This window comes from Scomber japonicus, chromosome 1, assembly GCF_027409825.1.
Source record: "Scomber japonicus isolate fScoJap1 chromosome 1, fScoJap1.pri, whole genome shotgun sequence".
Lineage (NCBI taxonomy): Eukaryota > Metazoa > Chordata > Actinopteri > Scombriformes > Scombridae > Scomber > Scomber japonicus.
The window spans coordinates 22,949,990-22,966,801 of record NC_070578.1 but is presented as its reverse complement, the minus strand read 5'-3'; the positions used below and the strand labels follow the sequence as shown (position 1 = coordinate 22,966,801).

General features: G+C 38.1%; 2 protein-coding genes across 3 annotated transcripts in view; both read right to left on the bottom strand.

Annotated features, from left to right (window-relative positions):
* dennd5a (DENN/MADD domain containing 5A) overlaps nt 1-1,900 on the bottom strand; it is a 38,440-nt gene extending 36,540 nt beyond the window's left edge. For both annotated transcript variants that reach the window (XM_053335214.1, XM_053335285.1), the window contains exon 1: nt 1,689-1,900. In XM_053335214.1, the coding sequence (XP_053191189.1) occupies nt 1,689-1,788 (100 nt within the window). In that variant the 5' untranslated portion in view covers nt 1,789-1,900. The remainder of the gene's footprint in view (nt 1-1,688) is intronic.
* A 2,957-nt stretch (nt 1,901-4,857) lies between these two features.
* tmem41b (transmembrane protein 41B) lies at nt 4,858-14,819 on the bottom strand. Its single transcript, XM_053335405.1, has 7 exons — nt 14,616-14,819; nt 12,117-12,231; nt 11,331-11,459; nt 10,690-10,783; nt 8,054-8,158; nt 7,579-7,717; nt 4,858-7,483 (listed from the first exon to the last, which is right to left on the bottom strand). The coding sequence occupies exons 1-7, from the start codon at nt 14,707-14,709 to the stop codon at nt 7,314-7,316; spliced, it is 846 nt and encodes a 281-aa protein (XP_053191380.1). The 5' UTR covers nt 14,710-14,819; the 3' UTR covers nt 4,858-7,313.
* Nucleotides 14,820-16,812: the final 1,993 nt, after the last annotated feature.

Genomic DNA, 16,812 nt, shown 5'->3' with positions numbered 1-16,812 from the left:
AATCCAAGTTATTTGAGTCATCACAAACACACAGAAAATATTTAACCATTTGTAGTATTTGTCTCAATTAAACAAGTGCGTAAAGTATCAGATCTTCTATCACAATATGTACATTGTGTATTGTTATATTAATATATCATCATCATGTAGAACACTGTTTTGGAAAATCTAATCTAATTTCTGGATTCGTCTTAACACAGAGATATAAATAACCTGACGAATGAAGAGAGGTTATTATATTGATGTAAAAACCAAAACATACATCTAGTGACCAGCATTATGGTATAAGATCAATAGCACTATACAGGGCCCAGACTAACCATTGACCCACAGGCAACAGCTTCACATGCATATATTCAGTATTTGCAGCATCTTCTCATTTTCAACTAGTCATATCGCCAAGTCCCAGTCAAAAAGGACTCAGTTCCAGTCACAAAAAACAAACTGGTTTCAGGTGTGTCACAACCTATTGTATTCTTATTAAAAGGTTTCAGCATTTTTATGTAATTGTCTGTGAAGGGTGCGTCCTCTGAGAAGGTTGCTCGTTGTGGATGGTGTACATGCACTGTGTGAATGTTGGGGATGTCAGGGGTCGATGTGATTTTCGCATATAAAATTGGGCCTGGCCGATACTGAATTTTTGGGGGCAATGCTGATACGATTAAAAAAAATTCTGTTATCAATATATCAGCTGATAATCTTACATATACACACACAGAACATATACATAAACACACTTTTCAAATGCAGTAGACAAACCCTTGTGACAAAGGTATGCCACGGTGGTAATATTTTACAGTTTAACATGGAAACTTGAATTAGGTAAAAGGTTTGAAGATAAATCAAATGCGGTGTGTTTACAAATAATATTGGCACTTATCGGACAGGATCAACACCGATACCGATATATCTGCGATACGCCAATATCGGTCGGGCTCCAATATAAATATGCACAAACACATGAAAAAAAACCTCAATACCACAGAGGAAACAACACAATAACACTACTTAGATGTGTCTGCAGTTTGAAAAAGGTGTCAACATTTTAAACAACACATATTTGACCTCAGATTGTGACAGACAAAACATAAACAGCCTGTATCTTGTCTATGTTCCTTTATAATTGTTCATTAACTCATTTATATCATTGTATATTTTTACTTTCTCTAAGTTGATCCTGCCATGTGTGTAGTGTCATCAGCAGTGAGCATCATGATGACTTTAGTAGTAATGAGGATTTATATTGACATCAGTGTTACACCATCAACCATCACAGCGGCCTGATTTAAAATTAATGTTAATTTACGCATCAAATATCCACATTTGAGCTGCGACAACCACTGATTTTTAAGATCAATAGTATAACATTCAGCAGGGAGTTTATGTAGGCTACAAGCTTTAAATTATAATTCATGTCAGGTCTTTAAAGAGACATAGCGGGGCAGTAATCCACTCTCCCTTCACCGAGCAGACACAAACAAACAGGCTGGGATGAGCTAACGATAGGCCTGACATTCACGTTAAATGCGGTGTACGGTCATCCTAACAGCCTCCGGTTAATGTCACACTAACAATTATACCATTCACACTGTTAAATCTACATGAAGAGGCTGTCTCGGTGTTATTTTTAAGCTGGCTACATCTCCCTGCCTCCTGCCCGACATTACCGCGATGGCTGCAGTGCTTACCGGACAGTTCGTCGGGTTCCAGCCCGCTGTCGGTGTCGAGTCCGCAGATCACAAAATAATCTGCGAACCGGCAGGAATTGGAGCTGAAGCCGGTGGTCATTTTGAGACTGGTCCGGTGGTTCCCTTATCCCTTCAACAGGGAGCATATTAGAGCGACCCGGAGAGGTTATTCCTCCCTGCCATCACGGATGCTACGTTACTGCGAAGCTCGAAAATCACTACCGACTGACTTCCAGCTAACTGCTAGCAGAAAGCGTCGGAACCGTAGCTGTTTCACACCCGGCTGCGACCCTTCAGAGTAAAACACCGCCGCCACAGCAATACACAGAAACTTTAATTTGTAGGGTTTAAGTATTCAGATCCTCTACGTCAGTAGAAGCACCACTGTGTCAATACTGCATTACAAATACAAGCTCTGCACCAACAAAATGTAGATAAAATATTAAAGTAAAAGTGGTGGTTTGGTCCCTCTGACTGATATGTTATTATGAGATCATTAGATCATTAATACTGAAGCATCAAGATGTAAGCAGCATGTTGTAACTGTTACGGTAGCTGCAAGAGGTGGAGCTAGTTTGAACTGCTTTACATAGCCTACTTTTAGCTGGTTTGGTCCAGAGGTTTCCAATCTAGGGGTTGGGCCCCTCCAAGGGGTCACCAGATAATTCAGAGAGGTTGTGAGATGATTCATGGGAGATGAAAAAAGAAAAAAGAACAAATCTGTTTTCATTTTTTTTTAACCTTTTCTCTGATCTTTGATCTTTGGTGAAATATTGGATCGTTTGAACATTTATTGAAATCAAAGCATGTGAGATATTTATAGGGAAAAATCACTATTCGGTGAAGCTGTTAACACCATCTGAAATGTGACCATGACTACACACTGCTTTTTGTAGGAAGTCAAAAGCAATAAGGTTCAAATCTTCATCTGGAAAATAACTAGTCCTCAAGCTGTCAAATAAATGTAGTAGAATGGAAAGTACAATGTTTCCCTCTGAAATGTGGCAGAGGTGAGAGGAAGTAGCCTATAAAGTAGCATCAAACGGGAATAATCAAGTAAAGTGCAAGTATACCTCAAAGTAAATGTATTTAGTTATGCTCCACCATATATGCTGAACACTCCGACTCCCTTTAGAGTAATTCACTCAAATGAGTAATTTATATAATTGTTGTGGTTGGTGATAATTATTGTTTTATTTTGAAGAATATCTGCTTAATTTCCGGTTCTTTCTAGTTTTAACGGTTTTAACCATAGACATATATAGCCTACATACGTACGTACGTATATGTATAACATTATATGTAGTATGTATATACATACGTACATATATATATACGTATTTCTATGTTTTTAACCATAGACTGTATTAAAAAAAAGACATTTTTACAAAAAATCAGTGAGTGTTGCAGTCGAAATGCATTGTGGTCTACATCTGTAATCATCAGGTCACATCAGTCTGCTGATGTTTTTGCATGCAGGATTATTAATGTTGAGCAGCCAGAACTCAGCAGTCACTGGACCTCCTCTGTCCTGCTTCACTTTACTTTAAGGCAAAGTGGTTTTAGGATAATTGTTTACTGAAGCATCAAAATGATCCTCTAAATCCTTCATCTTCTCTCTCTCCTCATGCCCTCATTTTCACTGAGATGATAAACATATTTAATTCTGTAGATCACAGTGTAAAACAGTTTGTATTCTTGACAATGAAGCATAGATTAGAGTTTACAAGTACAATTTACTCAGAAAACATCACTGAATGTAATACTGACTGTTGGTACAATAAGACATATTGGAGCCAAATTTGTAAATTTTCTTTTTGTTTGTTCTTTCTTGAAATGGTTGTGTTGTTTTCATACCAGGCTGGACTCAAGTATGAAACAGTTGCTCAACATTTCACAATAGGACAATAATAATAATAATAATAAGGTTCCTCAGTTTAATTTGTGAGCTCACTACAACAAATTAACACTTGGATTTAAGTTTTTTAATTGTATTTGTGCTTTTGAGTTATAAGTTATATATTATATTATAGATTAACTGCTTGTTAATACATTTTCTAACCATTCAGCCTGGAGTGTTTATATTTGAGTGAGAGCTTTTCAGCTTCTTATCATGTATATTACAATGTCACCACCTGGTGGCATTAGCTCAATTTTGTTTTGTAAATGGTGGTAGTTGTTCAAAGATTTCTATTTGAGGATAACTTGAAGTGACACAAATTAGATCACAGACCACCATCTGATAAGATTTTTACTATCACATGTTTTATTACAGAAGTGTATGAACCCCACAACCAAAAAAGTCATACAATCTATCATTGTGTGACTTATGGATGAAATTATCATGAAAATAGATGTTTTTCCTTTTTCGCTGGGGACCACTGTAACCTCGCCCAAGGACCCCTGGTTGCCCCCGAACCCCACCTTGAGCACCACTGCTCAAAAGCGCACAAGAACTCTTTTTTGTCTTAACTGATTAGAAAATGTGCATCATACCATAGAACTTTAAACACCTCAGACAAGACAATAATGTGATTTGAAAGCAGATGTTTGCAACACATTGTTTTTGTAGTTGCAGTGGTCTTTTTTAATTTATTTTTGTTTTCAATATATTATTCTCCATATTATAAACTGTATGTGCAGTTTTGTCTCTATCTGTCAGTTCTCTCTTATTTGAAATGGAGTAATCAGTGCTTGATGTCTCAGTTCTTGAACCAGACTTGATTTACTGTGATTACTCTCATCAGCTGGAAGTTCACTTTGTTAAAAACCTCCTGCTTCAGTTTGTAAGACACATTCAAGACAGGCTTTTTAACACTTAGTCCTGCTTTTTCTGAGCCTTATGAATAGTGGAGCTGAGTGGAAGAACAAACACACTACTGTAAAATCATAAGTAGCAAGAACAGCGATGATTCACCAAGGTTTAAATTTAGCAGCATGCAGAGATGAATATGAAATGTGCTTCACTCATTTCATCCAGTCTTAAAGTAAATGCCAGAAAACATTGGAAGGATTTGCTAGAACTTCATATTCATCTTCTTTTTTTTTTACTGCAGTGTTTCTTATCCACAAAAGGCCACAGCACTATGTTGACAGCTGCCTACATTAGGAGACATGAGAATGAGGATGAAACAGGAGCTCCACACATCATTTTCAAAACTCAATCATATTCTGTAAAGATCATTTTAATGATTCAATAAATATTTTTTTAAAAACAACATAAATTTGATTAGATAGGACAGAAAATTGCAATCTGTTAACACTTGGAACTGCAATACATCACTGCTCAGTACAAAATAATACTGCCTTCTGAGATGTTAACAAACAGTTACAAAGAAATGATTACATCTTTGACAGAATGACAGGACGAAAATACCAGTTATATATCCAGTTTAAGTATATGTTCAGCATTAAGTTTAGAATAGGTTTAAGGTTTGAATGTTTTAACAAATAGAAAAAAAGAAATCTATTAAGATTCTCCCATTTTTCATTTCTTGGAAGATTCAGTGTTGTGGAGACCTCACAAGAAAGGTATCACTTTCTGGGTAAATATTAAGACAAAAATTTGATTTATCCTACTTACTGACTTTGAATTTTCAAGATGACGATGTATTTCAGGTGTAAAAATGCAGCTTTCTCATCATAACCCTGTAAGAACCATAAAAACAACCCGACAGTCTTTTCTGATGATCAAAATGTGTCAGCAGAAAATGCTCAGACATTATAACCTTAAAACAAAACTGTTCAAACTTTACATAAATTAATGTTAGGTCGTCATTTCACATCTGGATTTGAGAGATTAATAATCTCATGGTAGTGGACAGTAATCTGTTCAGCATTAAGATGTTGGAAAGAGTGAAAACAGAAAATGAGCCAAACCTACTGTTTCCATCAATGCAATTTTAAGATTAAACAAAGTCTCTCATATAAAGACCTTTAAAAAAAAAAATAAAAACCTGCATGTACATTCACTGCATCAAGGTCTAACCTTCCAGAAAGGTTTTTAAGCAGCAGCTACAAGTTATCTTGGTACAGTACATGAGTGAGAAAATAATTAATAACATAAAAAATGAAAAATTCAATAAAGTTTATATAGCACAGAACAAAATCATAAGTCATTCAGCGCAATTAAAAGAACACAAACCAATAACATAAATCAGGCATCAGAACACATTTGACCTGGTGAAGAAAGGAAGCAGTAAACGCAAGGTAAGGCTTTGATACCTTGCAGTTTGTTGGCAGTCTTATTGGGGGCACTAGTGCATCACCCACAGTGTGGACGACTTCTCCAGTTCTATACTAGCATAACAAATAAAATCACAGGGGTGGAGATGGAAGCACATAACCTCAGCACACACATGGGTGCATATTTATCAATAGATGCAAAACTCAAGAGCCATCTGACCAGGAGGGTCTGTAAACTTTCCTTTTTTTTTTTTTTTTTTTACATTCACAGACCAAAATAATTGTGTTAGGCTTTTCTGGGATGCTTGCAACTTACTAGATATGAATCAGTTGTTTTGACATCTATATTCACTTCTTAATTATAAATACCAATTGAAAATGGGCAAGTGCTTTCCAGTCCATCCTGTGAGGAAATATTACCTCCGCTTTGCTTGTTCTTTACAAGCTACAGAGAGAAAGAGCTACTTCAGTTCACGATCATGAACAGAAAAGTGTGAAAATAAAAAGGGTCTTATGTGGCAGTAGATCCAGGTACCTTTCAAAGAAGAACACGGGAACTCATCCATACATCAACACAGTTATTCAGATCCGTCGTGTTACATTTTCTCCTCCACCCTGCACACGTTCACCAAGGCAAGCGCCAGGTATTAAAATGTACTTTTAAAAGACTAAAATCCACTTTCAACAGTAGTGTGACAATTATTGCTGTGGTAGTACACTTCACTGGGTTCAAATGAGACACAAGCAGGTTAAAATAAATATTAGAAAGGGAGTGAATCTTAAAGGTGCTACAAATAGGATGTTGAAATTGATATGCTACTGCCAAAGCAAATGTTTAAAAGAAATCATGTAAAAAGATATTTGTAATAGTTATAAACAGGTTTAAAAAGGGTTCACAATCAGGAGTCCTCCGAAAACTGTGAATATGAACTGTGATGTGACGTTTTGGCAGTTTCTAACAAGCAGAGAGAAACTCTATTCCTGATGGAAAGGAGGCCATTTTTAGCCACTAGTACTTGCATTTAAAAAAAATAATACAAGTATAAAAATAATGTGTTTTTATTCCAACATCCTACAAGTAGCACCTTCTCAGGCGAGACTCAAACAACAATTTGCAGTGCCTTCAATAAAAACAAATAATGTAATTCCTATTATTCACATGATGTGGCACAATCAACAACATAATTCACAGAAACTGAAAAACATGTGCAAGCAGCGGCCAGTTTATACTTTACTTAATATCAGGAACAACCCACCACTGCATGCATTTTGTGGTCAATGAGTGCTTGTTGTGTCAGCGGTCAGAGATTCGTCCACCAGCACCACAAGCAGCTGTGTATGAGACCGAGGCAGAGCAACTTGTGACAGCTGCGTGTTCCTGAGCCGAGGGATGGGGATGTGGGATCAGACAGCAGATGAGGTGCTGCGGTGTTCAGTGTTCTACTCTAGTTTCTGCTGCAGCTTTTTCTGGAAGCAGACGGGCAAGATGGAGAGCACGGCGAGTACACCGAGAACAGCCAGAGAGTTCCAGGACACAGCCTCGCCCGCTGTGGTCAGTTTGTACAGTGTTGTACCTGCATTGATCGCTACGAAGGATGGCGGTGCCACTCCTGTGAATGAGAGAAGTTGAACACAAGTGAGTCAATGGAACCATTTAATAACAAAACATATTACTAAAATAAAATACAACAAAATGCATCTTTACCAAGAAAAGTACCAATGAAGAAAACCCCCAAAGGCACATTGATGACAGGTGAGGTGATGTTGATGAACCAGTTGGGAAGAAAGGGGGTTATCCTCAGGAAGATGATGTAATTGATTAAATGGTCTCTATGTTTGTCAACCTGCAAGCAAAAAGTCATGAGCAGAGTGTTTCAACCACTTTATCTATCACACACACACACACACACACACACACACACACTTACTTAACAGGAACATCAGTGCAATCCTATGCAACAACTCTACAATGAGTCCTAACTGTGAAGCTTATAAGTCAGTATCAGTTTTTCAACACTGTGTTGAGAGAGCTGCTGATTCAATGTTCTGCATTACATTATGAGAAGTTTTGTTCCCCTTGTGCATGTAAAAATAAACATCCAAATCACACTTCTTGAATGGAAAATTGCTCTTATAAATATACATTTAATTAACAGTGCACATTTTGTTAAAGCTCTTACCTGCTGGGACCATTTCTGTGCTCTCTCTGTGAGATATTTGTAGACCATGGGTCTGCCCACCAGATAAGACAGCATGTAGCAAAAGGATGCACCCAGCCCAGAGCACTGTTAGAAGAGAAAACACATGGTTGTTATCTCTCTTACTGGTCTATTTAGTTATACTAAATACACTGCAAGTAGTTTCAAACCAGAGGTTGAGGGCCTTGTTGCTTTCATACATTAACCAGCGCCCCTCCTGGTTGCCACAGGAAACATTGTGGTTTTGTGCCTCGTCTCTCATAATTGGCAACACATATCATACAGGAAGAAGAGAAACAAATGCTGATGCAATGCAGCAGTATGGCATGTAGCGTAGAGATAAAGAGCTCAAATTATAGACTTTGTTACATTTAAGTTATAAAAAATACTAGTTAAATAAAACTCAATTACAATACCCCATCTAGGGTTGCAAAGGGGTGGAAAATTTCCGGTAAATTTCCGGAAAGTTTCCGGTAAATTTCCATGGGAAGTTAAGCTGGGGAATTTTGGAAATATTCCAAATTGGAAACTTTCCATGGGAATTAAGGGAATTATGGGAATTTATGGGAATTAAATGGGAATTTATGGCAACTGAGGGTAATTTAGTGGAAAGGTATCATCATTTGATTGATTAATTGGATAAAAAAAGTCCACCCCTCCATTAAAAAACAGAACATTATTTTAAGTTGACGATGAAAAAAGATGCACAATGTCGCTTGATGTCCCTGAGCTTTTGAAGTTACATTAAATTATTAAATTATTTATAATTTAATATTAAAAAAACAACTAAATGTTATTATTCTTAATGGTTTCACACACAACTCTGAAAAAATACAACAATGTGTCAGTGAAGCTGTACATCCCTGACAGGGGTGTGTCCAATGTGTCCTGGTGGAGATACAACTCATAAAATCCAAAATATATAAGATGTTTTTAAAACTATTAGTTATTGTTATTTACTTAGGTGCAAATGATATAACTAGTAACATCAAAGTTCCACTCCTGTCTGTTGAAGTGATATTTACTGTATAAATTGTGGTTTATTTGGTTTTGACCAGTTTTATTTTTTCCACCATAAGGCTAAATATAGCACTTACACATAAAAATATCCCTAAATATATTACCATATAATGTCATCAAAACCACAGGCTCAAAAGTCTGGCTTCAAGTTGTGTGCTCTGGGCTCAAAAGGGTGGTCCAGAACTGTAGAAATCATCTGTGCGTGTGATGGAGGAATGCACAGTGCATGTAGGGGGCGTGGTCTCAGATAGCATTAGATATTCAACTGTACTGCATGATATCTGGTTGTTTTAGTCAGGATTATACTAAAATATTATTTTACACAACTATATTTAAGTTCCCTAATAAGAACCTACCTTCAGTTTAGTAAATTCCCAGTTTATTCCCGTTTATTCCCGTTAATTCCCGTTAATTCCCATTAATTCCCGTTAATTCCCATGGAAAGTTTCCAAGTTTGAAAATTCCCGGAATTTTGCAACCCTAACCCCATCACAAATCAACTCTTAGCAGTTGATCAAAAATTTAGTGTTTGTGTTTTTAAAACTGGAGTAATAATTATAAGGTTTTTTGTTTGTTATGTTCCCTATCAATGCCTGCAAGATTTAAAATGTTGACTTTGGCCTGATGAAGGTCTAGCACCAAAACATTGCAGATAAATGTGTCACTACAAATTAGACACTTTGCAATAGTTTGCTTGCAAGATTTTGGCTTCACTGAAATACTTAAAAGGGTACATTAAAAGAAACACAGGGCCCCAACTTGCGGTCGGGGCACAGTGGATGGTGGGCGTGGCGCATGTATCTTAGTTAGTTTCTCCCGGCGCAGTTGTCATTTTCTCGCCCTGCGTACACGTTGTCTAAATAGCAAATGCACTTGCACCAGTCTGTACGCCTATGGACGTGTTGGTCTCAAAATGAGGTGTGGTCAGACGCGTTGGTGGCGCATTGCTATTTTGGGGCAGAGGAAAGCGATTGCGCTACTGACCAAATAAAACAGGTCTAAAGTCACTGGCGCATATGTCACTGTTGCTCCTGGGCGGGTGCGCTGCGCGCAGACACTGTGCCTGTTACACACATGGGCGTGCAGCAGCACACAAACATGCAAAACATTGCAAATAAAAAGGACCACAATGTGAATTTGTGTTATGATGTACATCAACATATTAAATAAAGTCACAATGACGTGCCACTATGTATCAGAATCAGTCAATCACAGTAATGATCAATGAAACTGTCAATGTAGTCATGTGACCAATCCTGGTAAATCCGTCATCAAACTAACAATCCGCCAAGATGACAGCGCGCCTGGATATTAAAGGGAATGGGGGGTGACATCCCTTTTAGACCATGCGTCTGGTGCAGTGACCATTTTTCCGCTGTTAAAATAGCAAAAGTGGATTTGGACACACCCCAAAGGCACCATGCGCCATGCGTTTCACGCGTATGTGCTATAGATCGTTAAAATAGGGCCCACGATCTCTTTCGCTTACACAACTAAATATGTCCCGTAGAGACATGAGATCTATTTCAGTGTGTAGTTGTGCTTTATAAAATACAACATTTGTTTTTAGTCACACATTTCAAATCATTCTTACTCACCAAGCAGACTAAGGAAAGAGCCAAGGGGAAAGGGTAAAGATATCCAGACAGGATGCTGAGGAAGATAGATCCAGGGATTGCAAATGTCTGGAGGCTGATCGAGGTGTCAAGAAAAACAATATTGCAAAAACATACAGAGCTATCACACAGACACACACATAGGAAACATTGGCATAAGTTGTTGCTACCATTGACTTTATGTAAATACTGACTTCATGACAGCTCCCAAAAGTGAAGCTAAAACATCTTGATCGCCCCCTGGAGTGGCTGGCTGCAGCATAGGTCATATGTCCTACCTCCTCCACGTTAGCGGATGACACATGAGCCAAATCTTTCCACAAAGATGATTTCTGTCATTTTAGGTCGTTCGCATCATGCGGAAGTGCCCATAAGTTTGCTTTTAATTAGTTAATTGATTACATAAAAAGGGGATGTAACGTCATGATTGACAGCTGTGATAGCCGCTCTCAAACCTCCGTCAGGCAGTGGGACAGCTGGAGGGGCGCGTCCCGCAGACCGACTACTGCACAGACTCTGGTTCCAAAGGACGTCATGCGAGCAAGATGGCAGCTCCTGGCTTTTGGCTTCACTTTTGCATAGCAGTAGGAAGTGGAGACTTTATATTTTCTCAAAAAGGATACAAAACATAGGTTGCAAAGTAGGCCACCAACACTTGGGTGTAGTAGGTGTCTTTGTATTTAGACAACACAGTCCCCAAAGCTTTGGCATCATCCATGTCTTTAGGGATCTTAATTTTCTCCATTTCATCGCTGGAAAAAACAAACAAAAAACCTTCAGTCGTTCATATTTCACACAAATTCTTTCTACTTGTTTTTATAAGAGAAAAACATTTCTGACAATCTAGCATCTGTAAACAACAGAAATTGCTCTCTTCTATGCCCCAAATACATACAGACTTTAGATCTTGTTTGTGGGGCGTCTTTTTTCTTTTATTTGACCATGGTATCTTTCTTATGAGTTCTTAAGTGAGTGTGTGCAGATGGAACTGCATGTCTGGTTTTATTCTCATCTCTCAACTAATTCTCAGTCATGTTTCTTTGTCCTATTTTCTCTATAATAAAATGATTCAGTCCTCCTCAATGAAACCAGATACTTTGTAAAATCCCTTCAGTCAGTCAGTGCAGTAGAACAAAAGAAAAGACTTTTCCCCAATTAAAAAAAAAAAAAATCCCCCAAAATGGCCTAGATAAATATAATTACCAATTGTTTTACACCTGAAGACTTTTGAACGTCATGTGATCAATAAGTGGCAACAGTTTAATTGAAGTAGTCTATTCTGAATCAACACTGTGCACAAATCCTTTTCCTCAAAATGCTGATCTAGATTTTTTTGCGTAAACTCAAAAACCCATAACATTAATGTCCAGAGATGGGTGTTGTCAGCATGAATCCATAAAGCAACTTACTCAGGAAGCTCTGGGAAGTTCCTGTAGACCAGGTACATGACTGAGGCAGCACAGGTGAAGATAGACAGAAGAATCAGGAGAGACATGCGCGCTGACCCCCCTGTGTGAAGAGCCTCTGTGAGGAGGGAGAGTGAGTCATTTACCTGGTTAACATGCAGCTTATAATAAGAACAGACATGACTAGCTATCAGGAAGCATCATGTAATTTGCTTATAAATTTTGCATCACTTTTTCAACCTCCACCAGGGAGCTGAGTCTTCCCCATGAGACTCCTGCTGTTGCTGAGCCAGACTGTTCAATCATGCCTCATAGAGACACAGCAACTGTTAAAGGTGTTAATTTCAGGTTAATGTTTAATGGAAAAATTACTCTTATCTTTTTGTAGTGTGCCTTTTACAGAAACATGGAGTTATAATTAAGAAATAAACCAGGATACTGAAGGCAAATCACCAGAATCAAATTAATACTAATTATAACTGATAAAGCAACACAGAAATCATGTCGCCGTGTCCTGCACAGATATCTGCATATATATACACATATTAGTCCAAGTGCTGATGACAGTGGGAAATACATTTTTAAAAATCCTCTAAAGCCACAAATCCTGCTGGATCTTAGTCCAAACACAGCTAGACTACATTAATGTATTAAGTAAACCTAGAGAAAACTAACAATGTAACACTAGTACTGCATTAAGATCAACCCTTGCTAATACAAAATGGGGTTTAAGTATTGCATGCTTAGTATTACTCAATACATTTCAACAACTCTCTACAATAGCTGAACACACTGTGCTTCCTAAAGGTACAGTGGTTTAGTAGACAACTCTAGTTTAAGTAAGATATAATAAATTGACAAGCTGAGTGTAGACTGATTGTGACATTATTCTGTTTAATCTTGGCGTTTTTAATTACTAATTGAAAGGCTTAATAATTGTTTTAGAGTACAGACAGCAACAGATAAAAAGCAACAACAAGCTAAAAACAACTTACAAACATATTGATACTCAACTCCAGTTTGTGACTTTCATTCATTATCAGCACATTTGGATGTAATAGGACTTGAGAGGCATGGACAGGGGCTAATTCACACTAATAATAACACTCTATAGACACAGAAAAAACTCAACTTGAACAGCATCAGCTCAGAGGTGTCTCCCTGCTCACTCTGGGTTGTTCTATTCGACTTTGTTGATACAATAATTCACTGCACCACTCCAAATGAACATTGTGATAACATTCAAGGCGTCAAAGTACAGTACAGTCCTGAAACCCTGGACATCGTGATGCCTTGTTTGATGTTTTTAACACAAATAAGCATGATTTGGTGACACTGCCATCAGCACAGAAACAAAATATCTAACTTTAAGGGGGTTGAGAGATGAGGATATTTGGTTAGAAAGAAGGATGTGGTTGCTTTGGTAAATCTTTGATCTTGAATAGCTAAGCTAAGCCATTTAGATAACCAGAAAGAAGACATGCTATGAGTGTTTGAGTTCCATAGGGCCACTGCAGACTGGTGTCAGCCTGACTTATGAGTTAAATATTCCTAAACCTTTAACAGAGAACTATACAGAGATATCCATCTGTAAATGTAGCTTTAAAAGGATTTGTGTGCACAGTGGGAGATGATGACAGTCTACCTTTGAGGCTCTGATTAATGGATATCTGTTTCAAACTATTTTATCTTTTGATAAAGCACAGCAGAGTCCAACAGTCTGACACCACTTTCACATTTCATACAATTTAATGAGAAAGTTGTCTCTGACTTTTGGACCCCACTGTAGACGTGTCTGTGTTTAACCATTGTTGGTTTGTTTAAAGAACAATATTATTATTATTATTATTATAATTATCATTATTATTACTACAAATTGTCCCTCTGTAATGTAGTCGAGTATTTTGAAGGTTGCATGAAACAGAAATATCTAAAGCACCTCAAACGAGTACTAAAGCACAGTATTTGAATAAATATACTGTCTACCACTGAATAACAGTCTAACGATATAATATACATATAATACTATAACACTCAAAGGGGTCATTTTTCTGCTATGCGTGCTTTTTAATCTTTCAGTTCGTAACATTTTCAGTTCAGGACTTTTAATAGTATTTTAGCAGTGTGGTGTTTGAGTTTACTCAGGTAAAAGGATCTCTTCTGCCTCTTGCTTAAACAATAAGGAGATATTTATTTATATGACTTGCTAGTTAACAGGGTGTAACTATTAGCTGTTGTGTTTGTATTTGAGCCACTTCAACATGACATCACATGCTTTTCTTCTTTAGCTCCGGTATTACTAATAAGCTAACTTAGCCATCGCAGTCTAATCGGCTAATTTTAGCTGTGTGTCTATGTAACAACAATAGCCTTCTGCTATGACCTCAAGGCACAAACGACGTTGCCACACAGTTAATATTTCTCAATCTATCCGTGTCGTCTGTGTTTCCTTCCCTTTGCTCTTCATTCGTTAACCAGCTAGCCATCCCAGCCCGACCCTACCTTTCAGCGCTGGAGGCTCGCTAGGAGCTTTCACCTCCTCCGGGGCCGTGGACAGGCCGTCGGTCTCTCGTTTTTCTCTCCGCTTTTTGGCCATTTTTTTTTTTTTTGAGAAAACGGTACAGGTCAGCTCGGTTACTGATGCGGGCTGAGTGACACCGGTGTAGCGACAGCCCGATGACACGTTAACACAGGTTGACCTTTTACCTTCACAATGAGCATACCCGTATGATCCAGCACAGCGCCCCTAGCTGCAGCACAGTGTCATCGTCTCCATGGTTACACTGAGTTTTAATGGTGGCTATGAAACCAATTTATTGGTGCATTACTTATACTGTTACACTTAAGTCATTAATTAGAACATTGCATGCTTTCCATTATGTCTCTTTTTGCAAATTCCCCAATTAAATTAATTAAAGTTTTCCATCATTTAGTACTATTTTTTATTTTTTGGGACAAAAAAAAAGAAAGGAAAACGAAACGTTTACACAACGTACAAAACCGTATACTACCGTGTACTGGGTACATGCAACAAAATACAAAGAAAAATACATATTATGTAAAACAAAATGTGCACATTACAACTACAAATTAACGCTTGGAGGATGAGGATCAATATAAAGGTTTTTAATAGCACAATGTGTTAGGATTGAATTGAATGGCTGTATTGTTTGATATTGCTAAATGCAATAAAGCATGGTTTATTACCTGTAAAATCATTTAGTACTAATATTATCTCCATGATTACACCTGTGTCCAGAGGTTTTCTAGCTTTGGCCTGAAATTTAGACAGTGGAGGAAGAAGTATTCAGGTGGTTATTTTCTTTCCACAATTGTTCCTCCTGTTCATTAGAAGATTCTTTCAGAATGCACCTACAGTGTAAGTGATGCAGGCTAAATGCCTCTCTCTGAAGCTACTGAAGCTTCCATTGGCATTGGAAGCATTGAAAATGGAAGCATTTTTTTTTTAACAGAGAAGGTGCCATTCCCTGTATTCTGATGGGTTTTGATACTTGATCTGGCTATATTAGCATGAGAAAAATAATGGATACATTTGGTAATTACATCTAGAAGAAGTGTTTGGCTTCAGATCATATATTTGAAGATATTAAAAATCTAAAAATACAGATATTGAGCCATCTCTAGTGATAACTCTGTTATCTAATCAATGAGTAAAGTGGAGAGTATCAGTCAATTTTGTGACCCAGTTTATACATGAGCCACCTGGGCTTTTATTGTCAAAGTGAGAGCCCCTGTCCTGGGGCGCCGAAAAGGGGGGGGTAAAGGAGGCGGATTCTAGGGGTCCATGATTGAGGGGGCCAAGAGAGGCCCCTAATGACACTAAGTTATTAACTAACATATAATCACACATGTTTTATTTTCAATGTCCTGGTAACAATAACTTTATTTGTTTTGGAAACATCAACGCCTGCAGGCCCCCCTTCCCCCCTCTATTTATGTAAAATGGTTCAGTCCGACTGGATCAGCTGCAGGTAGCACACCGGCGGTTTGTCACACAGCCACAGCAGGCAAGGAGGAGGAGACGGCAGTATGCCTCAAAAATCAGGCAGCCAAAAAAGAAAAGAAAAGAAATTAAGAGAGGAGAAGGAGTTGAAGGGTCGACAATATGTCACCCAGTATTTCAAAAAAAAAGGTGGGTTTGTTAGTTGTGGCGGAAAGTTATGGAATATTTACTTTGTCCCTGTCTGTGGTCTATAAGCTAGCTCACTTTTCTCACCATGTTAGCACAAGAAAACTGGATTTTTACATTTTACTGCTATATTAGTTAAATAAGCAATCCAGTCAAACATTTATCAAGCTGTTCTTATTCAATAATAGTTGATCTCCCCTCTGTCAAAATGATGCCTCATTCTGAACAGAGTCAAGTGCACCAGCAGCTGTCTGTCAGCCCCCAACTTCCCCTGCCCCGAGAGAGGGCAGGCTCAATTTGCGGCAGCGGCATTTCTTGCGGCACCCAGAGATGCCGCAGAAAGTGCCGCTGGCTGCCGCCGGCAGCGGCACTTTCCGCGGCATTTCTTGCGGCACCCAGAGATGCCGCAGCTAGATGTCGCTTGTAGGCACTTTCCGTGGCATTTTTTTGCGGCATTTTCTGCGGCATTTCTTGTTGTGTGGGTGATTTTGCGTTAGTTTCTTTTTGTGTCTGTGTTCCTTTTTTGTATGTTTTAGCTTTCTGGACTGT